At 39.7% G+C, this 20,972-nt stretch overlaps 1 protein-coding gene across 1 annotated transcript in view; it reads right to left on the reverse strand.

Annotated features, from left to right (window-relative positions):
* Positions 1–9,594: 9,594 nt before the first annotated feature.
* Positions 9,595–20,972, reverse strand: part of LOC149275702 (harmonin-like) — a 31,225-nt gene continuing 19,847 nt past the window's right edge. Inside the window, exons 16-27 of the mRNA XM_089504405.1 lie at positions 19,851–20,003; positions 19,086–19,202; positions 17,902–18,034; positions 16,863–17,051; positions 14,929–15,044; positions 13,549–13,668; positions 13,049–13,111; positions 12,074–12,115; positions 10,669–10,722; positions 10,115–10,214; positions 9,768–9,877; positions 9,595–9,654 (exon numbers count right to left, since the gene is read on the reverse strand). Of these exons, the coding sequence (XP_089360531.1) occupies positions 9,595–9,654; positions 9,768–9,877; positions 10,115–10,214; positions 10,669–10,722; positions 12,074–12,115; positions 13,049–13,111; positions 13,549–13,668; positions 14,929–15,044; positions 16,863–17,051; positions 17,902–18,034; positions 19,086–19,202; positions 19,851–20,003 (1,257 nt within the window). The remainder of the gene's footprint in view (positions 9,655–9,767; positions 9,878–10,114; positions 10,215–10,668; positions 10,723–12,073; positions 12,116–13,048; positions 13,112–13,548; positions 13,669–14,928; positions 15,045–16,862; positions 17,052–17,901; positions 18,035–19,085; positions 19,203–19,850; positions 20,004–20,972) is intronic.

The following is a 20,972-nucleotide window of genomic DNA, read 5'->3' on the forward strand; positions in this document are numbered from 1 at the left end:
GGTGGAGCTTGGCTCAGGGGGGCTTCACAAAGACACCCAATCCACAAGGAGGTCCTCAGGCTCTTCAGGAAGGATGGAGACTACCTAGGGTACATGTCATAGGTGCAAGGAGCAGACTGCAGGGTTATAGGGTCCATCACTGGTCAGAGGGGGATGCCAAATCCTGCTGCCTGCATCACAGCCTCAGTGCTCTGGTATAATGGAGGGGGGAGAGAAGGGGTGGAGTGGAGGAGGGGGGAAGGAGGCACTTGTGTGAGATGACTTGGCTGGTGTAGGAAGACACCTTCAGTCCATTGAGAAGGGACAGCAGAGGGCAGACAGAGAGACCAGGCATGTACTGTGTGTCTGCTTGGAATTCCAGCCTGGAAATAGCTGCCCCTCTGCTGGGATGCTTTTTGCCTGTTAGAGGTGATGGAGAGGGAGGAGAGGCACAGGGTCTGCCCCCCTCCTCCCAGCTGTCAGAACATTGCCCTTTGCTGCTTGTCTTGCAAGAGTCAGGAGCAGCACAAGCTGTTCTTAAAGGGACAGTACCCCCCTCTCAGGACTGTACATGCACAGCAGCGCTCCCTGGGAGAGATCTGTGTCACTGAGCTGCCATCTGTTGTATGAATAATACCAGATAAAACACATCTTTTAATGCATGTATAATACACATTAACCCACAGGCCTGATACATTGTAACAGAGGGAAAGCCAACACGAGACCCTCATCTGCACAGAAAAGGGGATTAATGTAAAAGGTTATTAACCATGTGAGAGCCAGGAACTGTAGCTTAGCTTTTTTTTTTTTTTTTTAAAGCCAACTTGTTTCTACATTATCGAATTATGCGCCCAATCTTAGTGGTAGAAAAAGTACAGCTCAAAAAATGTAGGGTGTTCCAGTACACCAGAGTGACACCATTTTCTGTGTCCATGTAAATTATATCAAACTCATTTATTAAAAAAAATCGAACGGAAAGAATTTTCAGAAAATTAATTTAAAACTAAACTGCTTTCCTGGGACGGGGTTGTTCAGCTGGCAGGCAGATTTTCAGATTCATTTGGGTCTGTTTGACAAGAACTTTAATAGCAAAATAGCTTTTTAGAAAGGGCCCACCCAAGGCTTGGTCCACAGAGGATAGCGGTCACCCTATCCTGTGCATTAAGTTAGATCATAAATGTTCCAGGGAAACCTAAATAAACTTAAAAGTCCATCTTTTAATCCAAGCCTCTTTGCAAATTTTCAGCATGGCATTATATTGAATTTTCTGGCCGTGTGACTTCGAATTGCTTGGGATTCCAAAATGGTAACATTCATGGAACATTCAGTGATGGGGGCTGGTGTTGGCATCAGCAACCTCTGCCCCAAAAACAGCAACTGGGGTTTAATAATTTAACCCGACACATCCTAAAATCTATATAAAACAAATAAAACCTCTCCCAACACAGAATTAACTCAAAAAACGATTACATATTAAAGCGCTGACCTTCCAGCGAGTTACTTCCGACATGACTTCCATTATCTAAAATATCTGCTTTTACTTAACAAAAAATGGATATTTACATATTGCACCCAAAGAAAGTATTTGTTTTTTTTATTGGACCTGCTCTTAAATGTAGCCCCACCCATACAAATCTAGACTCTGCCCCTTTTGACTAGGCCCCTCCTTTCCCCTTCATTCTTACTTATGACTCTAATACCAAGCCTATCGTTTTACAGCATGGTGGAGCCGTTTGGTCCCCGGATTTTTCGGGCGGTCGTGCTTATCCATCAACTTGGATTAAAAAAAGAATTTTGTTCCATTTTTTCCAAATATATCATTTTTTTCAATGACAATTTTTGAGTTACAACCTTTTGAACAAATAAATCCCCCCCCTGAAAAATATAAAAAAACATGATACAATAATTCTGTGTCTACCTGTCTATAATATGGGTTAAATGTTGTATTAATATATATTGTATTTAATTATTTAGCAATTGCATTTCTTTTGTTTTGTATTATTAACAAAAACAATATATATTTTTTATATTTTTAAAATATTCCATCATAAAATGGTTTTACCAAGGAAGCTGCCTGTGGGCAAATACAGACCAGTTTCAGATGTAAAATATCAATAAATAAATAAAAATGTGAATCCGGGCGGCCTCCAATCAATACCCCTTCTCTACACCCCCCACGGGCAGTAAAACCACCCCGTCTACTTGTGTGTTGTTCTGAAAGCCGAACGTCTCATTATATCTCTGCCATTATTGGTTGGGATTTCTCCATTCTTCGAAGTTGAGAAATTAAGATGAGATTCTGTAAATTGACAATTTAAAGCCCAAATTAGATAATTCTGGTGCCGGGCAGAAGAAGGTGACACACGGCGTCTGTATCCCATGACAGAACGCTCTGATACTGTACATGTAATCGCAGATACATGCCTTAGAATACATTGTCACAATCACGGGGGCTGTAAATCTTAAGAATTCATTCAGGGTTATGACATCGAGAAGGAAGCCGGCTATTTGCTGTGGAATTCGTAGCATTGCGGCTTGCCGGATAAAATAAATGGCTACAAAGGTTTTATCATCATTCAGTTTTTATTTCCAGTAGACAGAATGAAACATTTACTTTTATGGGCTTTAAAAAAATAGCGGGCGGGTAATACGAACTGCGGACTTTGAAGAATAACAAGATATGGTTACAAGATAATTGGGAACATAAGTCCGCGGAACCCCCTGAAATCTGCCCCCGATCTCATTGATTTATTCGTTTTCATTGGTTTCGTTAAAATATTGAGTTGCAATCGAGCAGAACGTTGAGACACAGCTGGTGGAGGTTGGCGCATGTTCTAAGTATTTAGAGTCATTAAGTATTTAATTAATAAGGTATTTCATTAGCGGAATTGAATATGTGTCTGGCCCTGATGGACGGTGTGGAATTTGTGTAGTCCTCTTAGTATATAAGTATCTGGCGTGAGTTCCTCCACATTATCCAATAGGTCAAATATATTACCGTATTAATATTTTATATACTTTTATTATCTACCTTTTATAAATCTTTAATATGTTTTGCAGGCATCTTGAAAGCTATATTAGAAAAAAAATGCTGTCCTTCCAAAAGACGGAAACAAAAATGGAATTATTATATGTTTTTAGGGACTTCTTAATTCTGGTGTGTAGTCACATGACAAAAGGAACACATTCTTAACGGAAACACTCCATAGCAGAAGTTACATTTTTAGAAGAAGGCCTCTTTGTAGATATGATTCTCATCTGGAAATTCAGATACCCCATGATATTGGCGAGTCGCCTATGCAGACTTTCTGCCTTCCTCTTAATTTTCTGCCACAATAAAACAAAAAAAGTGAGAGAATGAAAACCCACTTATTCTGACTTTTTCTCATTTTTTGGTCAGTTGGTTCCTTGATTCATTTGGTGGTTAAACGAGTGACTTATTGCTCATTGTCGAGATTTGGCGATGATCGTGGTGACTTTATTGGGTCTTTGTTTCTATATTTAAAACTGTTTTCTAGTATAGTTGTATATTATTTTTCTTTATTATTATTATTATTATATTATTATTATTATTATTTCTTTATTAATTTCTTTATGTATTTATTTACCTATTTTGGTTGAGAATCCAAATTTCTGTTTTCAGTGGTCAGTTTTAAAATCATAGTCAAAGTCAAAAATCAAGGTTAAAATCATATTCTGTTGTACTTTCTGTGACTCAATCATCATAACACGCACTTTTTTTTATTTTTTATGTAACATAGAGAAATTATTATTTTTAATTATAAAGTGCCTATATTATCCAACCAGAAAGTACAGTGTCTGCTTCCAACACACACAGATTACATCAATATTGTTAGAACAAGAGGTCACAGCAAAAAACGACAGGGTCAGAGGCTTAGATGGAATGGAGGGCGGTTCCTGATACATGGAACAGCCTCCCAGCAGAAGTGGTAGAGGGTAATACAGTGAGGGTATTAAACATGCATGGGATAGACATACGGCTCCTGAATCTAAGACGAGACCAACGACTGATCTGCCAGCAGTTTCTATATTTCTAGGCACTGGTGCTTTTGAAATACATGAATAAAGAGTATTATTTTAGTTATTCTGTAATGAGGACGTTCGTGTTTAGCATGATAAAAACATTAAATTATAAGAGGTTATTATGAAGCCGTGTCTCGAAACACTTTTGCTTTATTATCTCAGTGATTTCATTCTAGCACAAATAACCATCTCGGTCATTGTGATCCTTGGAAGTGTTTTTTTTTTTTTTTTTTAACTAAACATTTAGTTAAACCGAGTTTCCTCCAATATCTTCCAAATCCCTAAAGGAATTGTGGATTATTGACAGCCCTGGGAAATCATGACACCAGAACATCTCATGGAGAGCGGGAAGCCGTACGCGGGTTTACTAAAACAAAGTCCTTCCAGAACGTGAGTTGTTCCCACAGAGGTTTTTAACAACAAAGGGTAAAAATAATATATACAAAAACCCTTTTATTGGATACTGGAAACATTGTAGTTCTCGTATCCTTTCAATCTAAACATTTTCTAAAATTGGGTGTGAAAGACAAACTTTGTCTCCTACAAACCGAGATAGAAAAATCTGATCAAGCGTTTTGGATCTGATCGTGGAATCATACATAATGAAAAAGATGGGATGACAAATAGTTGAATTATTCGTGTTAAATGCTTTCTTCATTAGATATGATGCTTACTGGTATTTAATGGTTTTCTTGTAGTCCTTGTGGTCTTTAAAGCAATTTAGTATGCTGGTAGTCCTCTAGGGAGGTGGGATTTGTATATAATCATTTAGAAAAGCCGTTAAGTATCTCTCTTTGAAATAATGTTTCTATTCTTTAGTGATAATGACATCATAACTCAACTCCCAGGGTGCTGTGCATTTTAGGCACATACAGAAGAAGAGAGATTTTGGGGGGATCATGTCTTTTTGGCTCTGGTCATCCAAAAAGTACACCAGATCGCTAGTAACGCCGCTCCATGCATAGCAGTCTATTCTATAAGACTTTTAGAATCTCTATTAGACTTTTATTAGACCGTTAGAGGTCTCGCTGCCAATGCCGGGCAGAGGCTGGAGGTCCACAGGGAGTCCAGTATAAATGGTGTTCTGGGGTGTGCTGTATCACGGCATTACTGTTAAGTATGATTAACCCCTTAAGGACAATTGGCGGTCCCTAAACCCATTGAGAACAATGCATTTTGAGCCCGTACATGTACGGGCTTTGTCATTAAGGGGTTAATATCCCTAAGAACATGTGTTGGAGGTATATGTATAATATTAGTACAGCCAACGATACAATGTTTCAGAGAAGGCGTTCAACCAAAGGGTTCCAAACAAAACGTATGTGAAGCATAAGCTTCTTGTGATAATAAAAATAACAATAATAATAATAAATTCCAGGCAGCACAGCGGAGATGGCCAGTGATATAATGTCCTGTTGACTCTTCACCTCTTGTTTCGTTCCAATTCCCGGTGGAAGGACCTTGTTGTTTGTCGTCTGCAGAACATCTGCTGACATCTGCGTAGCTGCGCATATCAGGGGACTGCAGCTCAACACAAAGGGTCATTAGACTAATTGTGTGGGAAAATGCGCACGGAACATCATCGCACCTGATCTTTAGAGTTTTTCCATGACTAGGACCATACGTTGTGCAGTCTGGCTGCCTTAAGAGTTGGTTACAGGGTCTGGAGTAACCTGATTTCCAATGGCTTCCAGATGTCCTGCATAAACCCATCACATTCATCCAATTCATTGGCCAACAATCAATGGGGCCACCTCCAATGTAACAAGATCATCGTGACATTCTAAAGTGTAACCAGCACTTATACGTTCCATGCATTGACCTCTTTATGGGGAACCAAGACTCCAGAAATATACATTTACCTATACATGATTCCCTAAAGAAAAAAAGCAAGAACATTATCCAAAATTTGAAAAAAAAGGAATTTATTCATTTTCAGGAGATGCTTTTGGGTTATGACATCACTGCTGACATCACCATCTTGAGAAATCCTGAGTTTTGACTACAACCAGTTAGTCTTCATGGCAAAGCCCCTGTCATTCATGTTTAACATTAATTAGTATTTTTTTAAATAAATACTATTGCATCTTTTTTAAACTATTGTAAACATGCGTAGAATGCAAGTTTTGATCAGACTAATATATATATATATATATATATAAAAAAAAACAATCACAATCTGTACTGTTTGCTGTGATTATGTTGATTTCCTCTAGAACAGTTCTAGACTCTCTTATCACTACAGGGTTATCTTTTAATTTGATTTGTTCAGCTGCATTGTTGGACGACAGCTGTGTTCATCCGTCTACAGACCCCTCTGTTTTCAATGGTGTTTCTTTAGTTTTCCTCTTTTCCACTTTTTTTTAGAATAGAGTCCTAAAAAATAAATTAAAAAAATCATCATAAATAAAAAAATATTTAATACTTATTTCTAAGCATTAGAATTAGCAGAATCAAAAACAAAAGTGGCCAGAGAGTCCCGTTCGATTATTTCCTTATCTATAAGTCAGGTTAGCTGTATAAATACATTGTATTTTCATTATTTCTACATTTTAAACAAAATAATGTTAACCCACAATGCGCTGGACGCAGCCAATGAGCATTGCGGTACATAAGCGCATGATCAGCTGATCATCTCCAAACCCGCAGGAAGTAGTAGAATTCTATCTGTCTAATTATAGCAACACACATTATTTGTTAATATGCCCTTAAAGGTCAGAATACTTTAAAAATGTACCATTTAATTGACAAAAATAACCTTCGGCTTCAAGTTCTATACAATTCTTTTGTCGTCTACAGCAAAGGCTAAGGAGTTCTATGATGTGTTTGCGGCGGATGAACAATCCATTAGCCGGGATATTCGTACAAATGTCGTATCGTCTGCCCGAGGCTTTGACTAAATGCACCGTTGTGCTGGAAACCAGTTTTATTATGACTGATAGAGGCGCGTGGAAAGCCCCAGACCTTCTCAAATATAGAAATCTAGGTTTACAATCTACCTATTGTGCTCGGAAGGCAAATTATGCCTTTTTTTTCGCTTGCGTCACAAGCTTTTCCCTAGCAGGAAAACATAGATTAAAACCAATAAATAATTATTACCCAGCGGGCAGGCGATATTTACATTTCTGGCGGGTGCTAAGTGGGTTGGAGTAAATGGAAGAGGCCTCGATACGAATACATGAACATCATTTGGAAAATGTTACCAGAATACATCATTTTTATTCGTTCTAGCGCATGATGATAATTGTTTCATTCTTCTAATAATTCTCATCTAACTTAAAATTAAATATAAAAATTAACAATTAATGTTTTTGAAGCATAGGTGTGTTTAACAAAAAACCCCCCCAAAACCCCCATGCAATCTATAATTAGTTCTTTGGATTGTTTTATTTATTATTATTTTTATTATTATTTTATTAATATTTAAGGCTGCAAATATAGGTCTAAAAATAGGCTGCAAATATAAAATGTACTTCCGTCCCGTATTAATCTTGCAGTAAATTGCTCATAACAAATAAATATTAAAAACTCATAATAATATTTTTTACACTAACTGAGTCATTGGACGGTTGGGTGGGTGTCTGGGTAGCTCCCTTGGGTGAAGCCTATGGCAGCGCCCAGTCCCAATATGCCATTGATCTTATTCTTCTGGAATCTCAACTCTTTAACAGCATTGGGAAATATGAGAAAACCCTCCCCAAAAACATACCGGCTAATGGGGGGTGGGTGGCCCATGAATTGCTGCGCTTTACCATAAAGCAGTCATCGGGAAGGTGGTTTTTGGGAGGTGGAGGCAACACCAAAATATCACATAATAACCTAAAATTGCAGCTCAGAGCAAAAATGTCTTCAAGAGAAATAGCCGATACATGTAACGCTGGGAGACAACAATGTTTGCTCTGACTTGATTAACAAAAGTACAATTAATAACACAAACTGAAGTAAAAACGGCATCATTTCATTTCTGCCAGGAATAAAATCATCCCCACGCTATTCAATCAGTTTAATTCCATTTCCAGCGACTTGGATAAAAATGGACGGCTTTCAAATTGAATGTTTACAGCCGGCGTTGACTTTTCTTGCCTTATCTCAGTGATTAATTTGTTACTTGGAATTAACCCAGAAATTGAATCGCTTAGTTAGGTTGTACAAAAACTGGAAAAAGATTATTTTATTTTGGTTAAAAACATGCTATTATTTATTGTAAAATCTGGGCTTCTCATCTTTCTCTCTTTTTTTTCTTCTTAATATTTTTTTTTTAGTTTAAAATAAATGTAATTTCTGTTTTTTCACATTATCCCCCATGTAATGTATTTGGAATAAGGGTGGAAGAATGTTTAAAATGTTTTAAAAAAAAATTAAATAAGAATGTACGGAACTGTGAGGATTCCAAATATCGACAAATTTGCGTAGTTACAGGCACATAAAACTGTTGAAAGAGTCGATTGTTATTCTAGAGATTCTAGAACATATAGGTAGACGACATCAATCAATTTATCAATATTGCCAAGTTAAATATTACTATGGATTTTTAGCACTGTAGAGTCCGCCATTGCTCTATTAACCCCTTAAGGACAATGGCTGTCCATTAACCCGTTGAAAAAAATGCATTTTGAGCCTGTACATGTACGAGCTTTGTCATTAAGGGGTTAATAAAAGTAACTTCTTTCATGGTTGTGTAACGTGCAGCCCTGAGTGTTTACGAGGCAGAAAATAGATTCTGCGTTATCATAAGAGTTAGGAAACAGTCCAAAGAACCATGTTCTGCTTGTCACACCGAGCCGTGCGTTAGCTACGGAGACGCATGCTTCACACAGACGCCGTAGCGCAGAAACCTGGTCTCTCTCTCTGCGGTCCTCGGTGGGTTATTGCTCGGGTTATTGCAGTTGCATGAGAAACCCTTGCCTGTACACAGAGTCGCCGTTACCAAACGGCGTTGTGTCTGGTGTGATGCGGACCTTGGTAAGGGGGCTAAAAAAAAAAAAAAAAAAAAAGGATATAGAGAAAAGGGAAAAGGTCGGTAAGTCTATGGCCAGTACTGGCAGAGGATGCCGCCGAGATGTCCACTCTATGACATCGTAACGTAGACCATGACACCGGGCAACCAATATAAACATAAAGGAATATATAGAAAAATTCAGGTTGCTACAATGGTATTGAAGACAATGGTATTTGAAAAGCCAGAGGCACACAAGTTAGACGTCCTCCTGATCTTGTCTGGGTCAACGTATTGCCCCCGGTGTGACGGTTAAGGACAAAGGAAAGAATTTTAGAGCCTACCGACATTCAGAAATGTCATTGACTTGGCCTAACCCCTTTTTACCAGTAGAACCTTGAGATTCATACCCAAGAACGTTTCCATCTTGTATGACTTTTCTTTAGAACAGAAGAACTAGAGAACTACGCGGAAATGGTCAACAACCTTGTTGGGGCTCAACATAAAAATGGTAATTAATACATTATAAATAAATATATGTTGTTCTGGGCTATTGGAGGAGTAGATTCAGAATAACGTAAATGGAATACGTTTGGTTTTAGCAATAACCAGCAACCGACGATGTATTAAAATACTTACACTTCGTCATCGTACTGTTTGGGTGGGGATACGGCAATGACTAGGTCTATCCAGTCCTGTAAAGAATAATAAATATACAAACAATAAGAGGAACGTATCAACCTTGAAACATCACGATAAAAGCTGCCTTGGGTAGATGGGGCCGTTGGCCGGGGCGCTAGGCACGTACCCCTCCGATGTTCCAAGCTTTCGCTAGCGTTGCTTGAGCTTCGGTGAGGGTCACATCTGTTAATATCTTTCCGTTCACAGCCAGGATCTCATCCCCTTTCACAATTCCACCTACAAGACAGAAAAAATATGCATTCTATGCCTTTTCTAGAAGACATTTTGGTCAATGCAGTCAAAAGTATTCTAGAAAAGTCATTGGATACAACGGTGCAGAAGCTTGTCTTGATCCCACCAAAAGAACGTATTAATATATATTTTAATATCAATTCATTTATGTTTTTCAGTTGTTATAAAAAAATATAGTAAACTAAGTCTATTTAAATGTCTGTAATTAGTAAACATTCTCACCGTGGCTGTCAGCCGCCCCACCGTCATAAATTGCAGATACCACTATTTTCCCGATCGGAGAATCGATGCCGCCCTCAACCGCAAGGTCCAAAGATCCCTCCTGCGTTAAATACGTTGTTTTTTTAAAAAAAACCATGTTTTTGCAATAAATTCTAAAGCACATTTTACTTGGGACTCTGTTTTCAAACATATTGACTTGGTAAAAAACATCAACAGTTTGGGGAAAAAGACCATTTCTATAATGGACTAATCACATGATAATAATAATAATAATAATAATAATAATAAATAATGAGTCTATATTACTTGCAAATTTTATGTTTTAGCCATTTTAGATAATTATAGTAAAATATTTTTAATTACGAAAGAAAGAAATTATTTAATGAGGGGTAATATATACAATGTTCTATAAAAAGCTACAAAAAATAAAATGTGCAGCCAATCAGGAGGAGGATGACAGCGGCAAGTAAAATTTTGTTAAAAATGTAATAAAGGATGAACTGTTCCAAAGAGAACTAAACTATTAACATCCTTTCAATCGCTACTATATTTACCTTTTTTATCCTGAGTAGGCGGACGTCCTTCCCGGCAATTTGTTCGGGAGTAAACTAAAAACCAAACGTGGTCCAGAAAAACATTTATAAAAAATACAGGGAAAAAAAAAGATCTATAATAATGTCATCATCTACATGATCTACACGAAATCTAAAGTTCTAGAGTTTACAAACCAACTTCCATATAGAATAAAAAGTTCATAAAAAGATCTAATATATTCTTTAGGACTTAAAATACAAAAAAAAAAAATACACAAGGAGGTTTTATAGAGGCCCTCAAAAAATTCAACCAAAGTGGTTTGAGTTCTTCTCGCGTTTATGAGATCAGAGGAGTCCGTTCCGGACAAAGATTGGATTTGTTGGCCAAATAAATGAGATAAGAGTCGCGCCGCTCCGCAGCTTGTCATCTGTCACCGAAGGAAAAGCTAAAACTTATGTTCGGCGTCAGCAACCTCAACGGTTTAATGGCTTTTAAGTCGGGTGTCTGAATGATAAGACGGCTTTGTACATCTGTTAACTCTTTTTGGGTAGAATGAAGAGGTTCCTCGTTACATTTCAGAATATTGGACAACAATCCAACCACCAAGGACTGAGATAAAAAGAGCTCGACGGCCTATGGTATTATGATACATAGACCATACGCATAAACATTATTCAACTACAATTTACTAACACCTCACCCGAGGACAAACTGCCACTTAAACATTTAGGGGGGGAAATAGAATGAATGGGAATTTTTACAAGGAATGCCACATTTCTCTTTAAAAAAAAATTGATGTTTTGGCCTATTTCAAACGGGATAAGAAAATAAATAATGAAACTGTCACATGATGTAGGATGTGCTCCTCCCCTCGCTGGGTTTGGGAAATGAAACAATGGGGTTTAAGTAAAAAAAAAAATTGGTTTGTGTTTTCACAAATTTCTGGTTTTAATAGAACATTCTGCATACCATGCTCATCTCTAAAAAAAATCTTTAAATCGAAGTGATCAGAGTGAAATGTATGGATGGTAATGATCTAAAGGCTAACCCAGAGCAAGTAATAATAATAATAATAATAATAATAATAATAATAGAAAAATAATAATAATAATAGAAAAATAATAATAATAGAATAATAATAATAATAATAATAATAGAAAAATAGAAAAATATTAATAATAATAATAATAATAATAATAATAGAAATAATAATAATAATAATAATAATAATAGAAAAAAATAAATAAATAAATAATAATAATAATAATATACAACCCTTCCCAAGTTTTATTTAACAAGACAGGCATATTGAGATGAAATAGTCTTGGCATTTTCCTTCTCTATTAAACACCAATGTATTTCTTGTGATTGTCTCCTAGCTGATACATATAAAGCACTTTAAAATAATCGATAGTTTGCTCTTACCATTGTGTACTGGTCAAAGTCCTCTACATACTTCTGGAAGCCCTCAAAACAAATGACACTAAAATCAGACACAAGCTCACGTTTGGCAGATCGGAGAGAACACCAAGAAATCGGGAAAGGAAATTAAAGTTAAAAGTAGAAAAAAATAAAAAAACGAAGGATAAAATCAGACGCGTCCTCCTGACAGCCAGAAATAATTTATCCATTTCATGAAAAATGACGATTTAATGATTTTTCTGTTTTCGGAAGGGGTTACAAGATTGTTATGATGGTTTGATGGTTTCTTCTGGATTCCGAGGTGGATTACATTTATTTGGAATGTTCGTATTAAGGTGAACATAATAAGATATAAATATATCCTTACATCCTCATGATCTTGGATGCATGTGATGTATTTAGTCGACCACCTAAAATTTTAAGTAAGCTTGGAAATCCCCAGTTGAGTTAGAATATGAAATAATTTTTTTTCTTTAAAATGTAAACAACAGTAACAACTTAAATAAGGAACTCACGGTCCCAATGTGGTTCTTGCCTGGCGCAATGCCAACCAAAAACCAAATTGGGACCCTGAGTTCCTTATTTAAGTTGTCCAAGGAACCCATCATTTATGACGAGAGGCCAGGGCACGCAACTTTTTCATTCATCTTCCACTTTAATGTAAAAAAATAATAAATAAATAAATAAAAAACACCAAGAGAAACCATTAAAGAAAACAAAGTGAGATGAGCCAAATGGTTCCTGCAAGTTTGAAATTAATATGAATTCTGCTGTTTTTCGGGATTCAATATTTCTAGTAAAAAAAAAAATGTTTTCGCCTATTACGAGCAGGATTAGAAAATAAAGAAGGTGATCATGTGATGTTGGATGTGCTCCAATTACAATGTGTTTTTGTTGTAGGTTTTCAGAAATCTTTGACGATTTTGGTTAAAACATTTCGCTCATCTCTAGAAAAGATTATCGCTCGTAGGTGGTTACTTGTTTTCGGCTTCCGCTAAATGGAGTGTTGTACACAACCATCCGTTTTAACATCTCCGGCGGCTATAAGTAAAAAAAAAAAAAAAACAACAACCTGGGAATTAAAACGGAGTTTCATTTGTAGCACAAGCAGACCGTATATAATAATATCTTAAAATATCTTATTATAGTAAAGTAAACCTGCATGGTGTTTCAGACTAATTGGCGAGCTAGACTGCCCATTCCTTATCTAGAAAAACACAAGCTCTAGAACGCACGTTCCTGATTGAATATCCCCGATAAGTTATCGCACATGCTGGCTCTTCAGGGTATTTCTTCCCCCACAAACGTAACTATCGATAACAATCAATGGTCGAAGTTTCTGTCTGATATCAGCTTGATCACAAGATGGAAAGCATCGGCTGATCTATAGGGTTTATTGTTAGGTGTAATAAGCAATGATTTCTCCCGGGCAGGTGGACGCCCTACGAGACTCCGAAAATTAGAAATAAGGTTCTCACCAGGGGGTCCGGCTTCACCGCTGGTCTGAGCATAAAATTAGACTCAGCAGACAGCATGACCGGCTTCGAAGGAATCGGGGCGACAGGACGTCGGTGGGTAGGTGGACTTGGAGCAAACTGCTACATTAGAGACAACAGTGGGTTTTATGTATTGTAACACAATCCAAAGCACTGCAAACAAGCATGCAGAAAAATCTCCCACTCCCAAGTGTCCCTGTTCAGAAGGGCCAGTCCCTCATTGGGACATTTGGGCATTGCAGTACATACCTAAGCTTTAGCAGATTACAATGTTAAATGGAATGTAATGAAGATTTACTTTACTAAGATGGTGGTAGTTAAGCGGAACAGCCTCCCAGCAGAAGTGTAGAGGGTAAACATGCATGGGATAGACATAGGGCTCCTGAATCTAAGACGAGACCAACGGCTGATTAAGGTTTGAGTCTTTAGAGCAGGAGAAAGGGGGAAGACTAGATGGGGCCGAATTGGGCCGATCTGCCGGCGGGTTCTATGTTTCTGATTAAAAGACACGGCAGCTTTTGTAATAACCAGCATTTAATAAAATCACAAGTGCTTTAAAGCAACAGACGAGTCTTATGGACAGGGCCGGCCCTATAATGGGGCAGACTGGGGCAATTGCCCCAGGCGGCACTTTAGAAGGGGCGGCACTTTGCCGCCCCAAGCGCTTTTTTTTTTTTGAAGCGGAGGAGAGAGAGAGGGGCACCGAGTGGTTTTAGCTTACCCGCTCGGCGCCCCTCTCTCTCTCTCCTCTGCGGCGAGTCTCCCTGTTCGGTCCCGGTGCCGGCTTGTAATGCAGAGCGCCGGAAGTGACGTCAATTTCCGGCGCTCAGCATTACAAGCCGGCACCGTGGCAGAGCAGGGAGACTCGCCGCAGGACTGTTTAAAGGTAAGTACCGGGGGGGGGGGGTCGTAGATTATGCCGTCGGCGAAGTTTAAAATGCCGCCCCCCCCCCCCCCGGCGTCGGCGGGGGGGGGGGGGCGGCGTTTTAAACTTCGCCCCCCCCCCCGGCGTCGGCGGGGGGGGGGGGGGCGGCGTTTTAAACTTCGCCCCAGGCGGCGTTAAGTCTTCGGCCGGCCCTGCTTATGGATCTCATTAATGTCCTTCATTCCGGTCCTGGGATTTCTCATTCAGTAACATAAACTATTTTAATGTGAGCGCTGGCACCGGCAGCCCAAATATCCCGCAATAAAAAATCTATGTCCAATTTGTCAGCGCCGTGACCTTTCCGCGCCCAACGATACTAATAACAAAGGAACCATTTAAATGTCTCCAAAGGGGGATTTCAGAAGCAAGCAGCCGATATACATGCGGACATACTGTGTGCTTACGGCAGAAGAAATCTGTGTTCCCCAAAACGTTACTTTCCCGCCAGCATGCACTAAGAATTCCCAAACCGTGCACGAGACGGGACGGGACGTACCAACGCGGAGCCGGAGGAAGACGAGATCTTGCTGACATTTGACGTATTTCTGACGACCTGTGAGATGGAACCTTCAGAATGACTGATTTAACGACTGACAGATACAGTTTATCGCCGTCAGGCTGGCTGACGTTTTCCCGTCTTGGAGGAAAGGGTCGGAATAACTGCATTGAAATACGGCTACGGAAACAACAATACTGTCGGGGTATGAAAGTACGGCAAACTAAGGTTTGAGTCCAGACTAGATGGGGGCCGAATTGGGCCGATCTGCTGAATGGGGCCATATGTATGTTTCTGTGGGTCCAAGAAAGATTTGCAATTTTAACCCACAAGGAGGCAGCCTTAGATTTCGCTCCCTACGGTGTTATCACAACTCCCCGCAAGTCCCTAGCTGAGCATGATGGGAGTTCTAAATCACCAATTCTAGTATAAGATTGCCAATCCAATAATTCTTAAAATCAGAAGAGAACCATCAGCCATCTATCTATCTATCTATCTATCTATCTATCTATCTATCTATCTCTGCAGTATATCTGTCTGTCTGTCCGTGTTCCAGGCTCATTGTAATGTAATGACGGTGGCTGACGTGTAACAATGTTTCCAGATATTTAGGGTTTTCTTTTCACAGACACAATAAATAAATAAACTGAAATCCCGTATCGAGGATCCCTCTGTCCCGACACGTACTCCAACATCCTGCGTGCGGCCAACATTCCGCGTTCCTCATTCTGTGATGGTTACCACGCTTTCATTATTATTAATTATTATTATTATTATTATTATTATTATTATAATTTCCCCTCTTAAGTAACACGTTCTGAAAATCGCATCACACACTTAAAATCTATTTTTTTCTTTTGCGCTGCGGGATCGTTTCCAGAACGTGTTACTTGGCTCGGACGGCGACTCGTCACAACACGTCCCAGCGGAAAGTTTCTCTACAAATATTCTTCAGCTGCAGCATAATAAACAGCCGCGTTCACATGGCTTAAATGTCACGGGGCGAGAAAATCCCTGTTTATGGAAATGAAAGATGGACGGCCCCCTTCACAACTAAACGTATTTATTAAAATCGCCTGTGGCTACTGTCGAGTTTATCAATCACCGTAACTGTCTTGCATATAGTTAAACACTATGAGACTGGTGGCAGCCCGTGGCAGAGCCAGGACTTATGATCAATTTCCTAAACTCTCTCCTTTCTCCTCCCTACAAAGGCTGCCTGAGCCAATCAGCATCAATCAGTAAATAAACAATAGCTGGGGAGGAATAACTATTCCGATCTCAATATCTCAACTATTCACACAAAGTAGGTTTGAAACGCACTTATTTTATTCTGTAGACACCATTGCCACCAAGAGTCAGTTGACAATCTTCCCCTGTTTTCAACAATTATTGTTTATTATTTATATAGCACCATCATATGCCACGGCGCTGCACAATGGATAAATCTCATGGTATCATTATATGTGAAATAAAAAAAAATTGCTAAGATTTGGGCAAAATTTGGGCAAATTCCGTGGAATATTTCAAACAAATATATTGTTGTAGTTATTCGTTGTAAGTGAACAAAGCAAAACACCCCGCGTTATATAAATATCGCAAAATCCTACTTTTCATACCCAAAACGTTCTTTATTCTGATATATTCTAGAATAAAGGCGTATCTTCTACATATTCCATGACCTGTATATAATATGTCACCGCGACATTCTACGTCATCAAAAACAACGTAACATGTCGAGAGCGGAGCACTTATCTAATTTCCACCCGATCGACTCCGATCATCAATCTTGTCGTTTAAACATTAAAAAAAACAAATGACAAAGCGCTTTAATCGCAATGTTTAGAACACAAAGCAAATTAATGAATTACAGACCGAGGTCGGAGTCGCCGGCCACCTGCTCTAAAATGTACAATACGAGAATGAAGCGGATTGCACCGTTACGCACGCTTACACCGATAATGTCATTGGGTGACTCTTCTGGACCCGTTTGTTGAGAGACATTCTGAACACAGAATGTATCTGCCGTGTCATCAGCGACCGCTGGCTTCCCGTTTACAATAACTTACAGGCCACAAGAATAAATTAGGAGTCACAGCAGGTAGAGTCCTGTTTGCTTAATCATGAAAGCAGCTCTGGGGTGTGAAACTGCGTGATTATCGTGATTATAGAATTCCTTTTGTGGATATTTATTTCTAGGCAACCAGGCATTCACTTATGGAAGATTTAATCAATTTTTCTTTTCCATTTTCAGGTTTCTTTTTTTTCTTTTTTTTTTTTTTTTTTTCTAAGTTTAATAAATGGATAAGAATCTCAAAAAAAGATGATTAAATATGATACGAAAGTACAATTTTAACACTCTTTCCAAGGCGGATGTTTAAATGATAAAATAAATGACAGGGCATATTGGAAGATATTAGTAGATTGTAAGCTCCCTTCTTCTACTTGTTGTCTTAACGTGTATTAATCTTTTTTGTTCATTGTTCATTTTAATGTTATTGTTCATTTTCACTCTTTATTATAATAGCGCTACAGAATCTGCTGGAGCTCTATAAATAGAATGTTGTCTAATACCAAGAATGCCCGATAGACCATACCTTTGGGCTTGGAGGATAAGAAGGTTCTGGGTTTGAAGACCTCAAAGCTGGCCGTCCCCGGTAATTTCTCAGCTCATCGGAAAATGGGAGTGGTGGACGTCCGGCTACCATGGATGGAGAGGGAGCTGGAGACGGTGAAGAAGGCAAGTGCATCCAGGATGGCTGCATAGGAGAAGATTTGGAGGGACCAGGCGGAGCTGGTGGGGCACTTCTCCTCATTAAGGTAATGTTAGGTGATGGTGACTGGTGGGATGAGGACGATGAAGGCAACATGCGCGGTGAGGGAGGAGGGGGAGCCATCCTTTTAACAGGGCGACTTGCTTCGTCTAAGTTGAGGTCATCCAAGTCTGTAGTGTGAAGCTGCAGCCCGCCGGCAAACCTGCGCATGGCAGTGGCGGGAGATACCGCTGCAGGAGGAGAAGGAGCAGCAGGTGGACGCCCGCTGGACGCCTACGCAAATATCATAGAACGGTTTCAGCAGCTACTAAGGAGTTAACATTAGGATGTATAGAACTGGAAAACATGAAACAAAAAGCAACAGCACATCTACATGCCACAGTTACACATTATAATATATATATATATATATATATAGAGAGAGAGAATATATTATATGGAATATATATATATATATATATATCATAGAGAATATAATATATGGTATATATATATATATATATATATATATATATATAATCTCAAAGTAAAGACAGCACTCACGGTCTTCAATAATGCTTCATTTATATTATATGGAATATATATATATATTTATTATATGGATAATATATATATATAATATATCAATAACAGCCATTCATTCAAGAATGAGAAATAAAAATATCACTTGGGTCCTTTGGGAACTCTAGAACATGTAGTTAGGGAGTTTAATGAACTCACTATTGAGAAGGAGAAGTTTTAGTAAAGGCGCTTTTGGTTTTCTTACAAAATCTAATAACACTTTGAGCTTCCTTGGCAATTTTTCTCTTTTATTTTGCACTTTATCTCGCCTGTTCCGGGCGCTGGACCGTAGTGAGCAGAATGACGAAGCCTTTAACGTACTGTGATCATCACAAAAAGTAATAGAAAGAAACTATGTTTCTATGTACTTTGTTTAAAAATGTGAAAACTGGTTTGAGGCTACAGAGCATTACAATGTGTCTTGTCTTGGAGTGCCCTATCAATTTTTAACAAGTGTCTCAAGCAGGACCCTTTGTTGGCTCCTTCTATAATACACCTCGTGTTCTGGACTTTTTGCACTAAAGCCTAAAAATGTCGTATTAATTAAAGCATAAAAGCTTTTGATTTTCTATGGCTGAAAATGTTATTGTAAATAAAAATGTTTCTCGGACGTGGCGAGGACACATGGCGAAGGGAAAAGTAGATTTGTCTTACATTGATAGTTATTGACTACATTTGGCACAAAAGCCACACAACCACAGCACACCCCGCCAAGATGCAACATGTCTTGTGATTAGGCGGACATCCACGGCACTCTGCATACCTCGTGGGTATCGTTCTCTGCTGATGAGATTTGCTCCAGCCTCGTCTGACAGAGCCTTTCCACCCAATGCTGGACCTTTTCTGATTCCTCTAGATCTTCTCGTTCCGTTTCTGACACCTTGACCAGGTCACCGATGCATAACAGGTTAGAAGAGCGATTAAGTGCATGAGACAACCCCATTTTGAGGCAGAGGTGTGTTAGATTTTAGACCCTTGATATATTGCAGGACAGATTCTTTGCAGGCTTTAGGAATATCTCTAGAGTGCTGCTCACTAATTTGGCCAGTTCTTCTTTGCTCCACGAATCCCCATCCTCCTCTCTCCTCCCTTCATGCTCCTTTCTCTTCCCTTGATGCTCCTCTCTTCTCCCTTGATGCCCCTCTCTCCTCCCTTGATGCCCCTTCCTTGAGGCCCCTCTCTCCTCCTTTGATGCTCCTCCCTTGATGCCCCTCTCTCCTCCATTGATGCTCCTCTCTCCTCCATTGATGCTCCTTTCTCATTCCTTGATGCTCCTCTCTCCTCCCTTGATGCTCCTCTCTCTCCTCCCTTGATGCCCCTCTCCCCCTCACCCCATGAAGCCCTCTGTTCTAGGTTCTCAGAATGTTGGGTATGAGGGTATCACAAAGTTCTACAGCCCAAAAAGACACAATAAAGTAACTCCTGCTTTCCTGATCTCCTCTCCTGGCTACTCCCTGGTGAAGGGCTATCAGGTCCTCTAACCCACCTGCCGGACCGGCCGTCTCCCCACGCCCAGGCAAAGCCGTACCTCTTGGACCAGACGGTTGATCTTGAGCTGTTTTTCTTTTTCAAGCATCCCTTCTTTTTCTTTTGCGAGTTTTTTTTCAAACTCCACCTCCTTTTTATTCTTCTTTTGTTCAAACAGACTCTCCACTTTCGATTTCTTTTTCTCTTTCCCTTTCTAAGCGTAGACAAAGCTTTCACGTAAAAACAGTTTCCCAAAAATGTTTCAGAAACACATGCAGTGTCGCATCGCGTGGTAAGGCACACACCGCATAACACCGCACCCCTCCAGAAAAATAAAAGGGTAATAACGACTTAAGGACAGGCGGCGGCCAATATAAGCTATAAACATGAACAAAAAGTATGACTACAAGCTGAGCACAGAAGGATACAGCGTATATAATCTGTGCTACCGGTCCACGTATAGAACAAAAGGAAGATTGTGGGAAATGTGTCCCTTTCTCTATTGTGAGGCCCGCCTATAGCCCCCTGTGAAACTACATTTTACATTTTATGATAAATGAAACAGCCTCCAAGCAGAGGTGGTAGAGGGTAATACAGTGAGGGTAATAAACATGCATGGGATAGACAGGGCCGGCCCAAGGCAAAATGCCACCTGGGGCGAATTTTAAAATGCCGCCCCCCCCCTTATCTACCCTTCCTCTCCCTCCGTCCCTGCCTCCCTCCCCTTATCTACCCTTCCTCTCCCTCCGTCCCTGCCGCCCCCCTATTATCTACCCCCCCCCCCTTGTACTTACCTTTCAGAAGTCCTGCGGTGAGTCTCCCTGTTCGGTCTCGGTGCCGGCTTGTAATGCTGAGCACCGAGACCGAACAGGGAGACTCGCCGCAGAGGAGAGAGAGAGGGGCGCCGAGCGGGTACTGACAGCTTGGTAAGCGAAAACCACTCGGCGCCCCTTTCTCTCTCTTTCGCTTTAAAATAAAAAAAGGGCTTGGGGCGGCAAAGTGCCGCCCCTTCAAAAGTGCCGCCTGGAGCGGTTGCCCCACTCGGCTCCATTGTCGGGCCGGCCCTGGGGATAGACATACGGCTCCTGAATCTAAGACGAGACCAACGACTGATTAAAGTTTGAGTCTTTACAGCAGGAAAACTAGACAGGGGCCAAATGGGGCCGATCTGCCGTCAGATTCT

Source organism: Sceloporus occidentalis, unplaced genomic scaffold (genome assembly GCF_023333645.1).
Source record: "Sceloporus occidentalis isolate IW3139 unplaced genomic scaffold, rSceOcc1.0.p SCAF_270, whole genome shotgun sequence".
Lineage (NCBI taxonomy): Eukaryota > Metazoa > Chordata > Lepidosauria > Squamata > Phrynosomatidae > Sceloporus > Sceloporus occidentalis.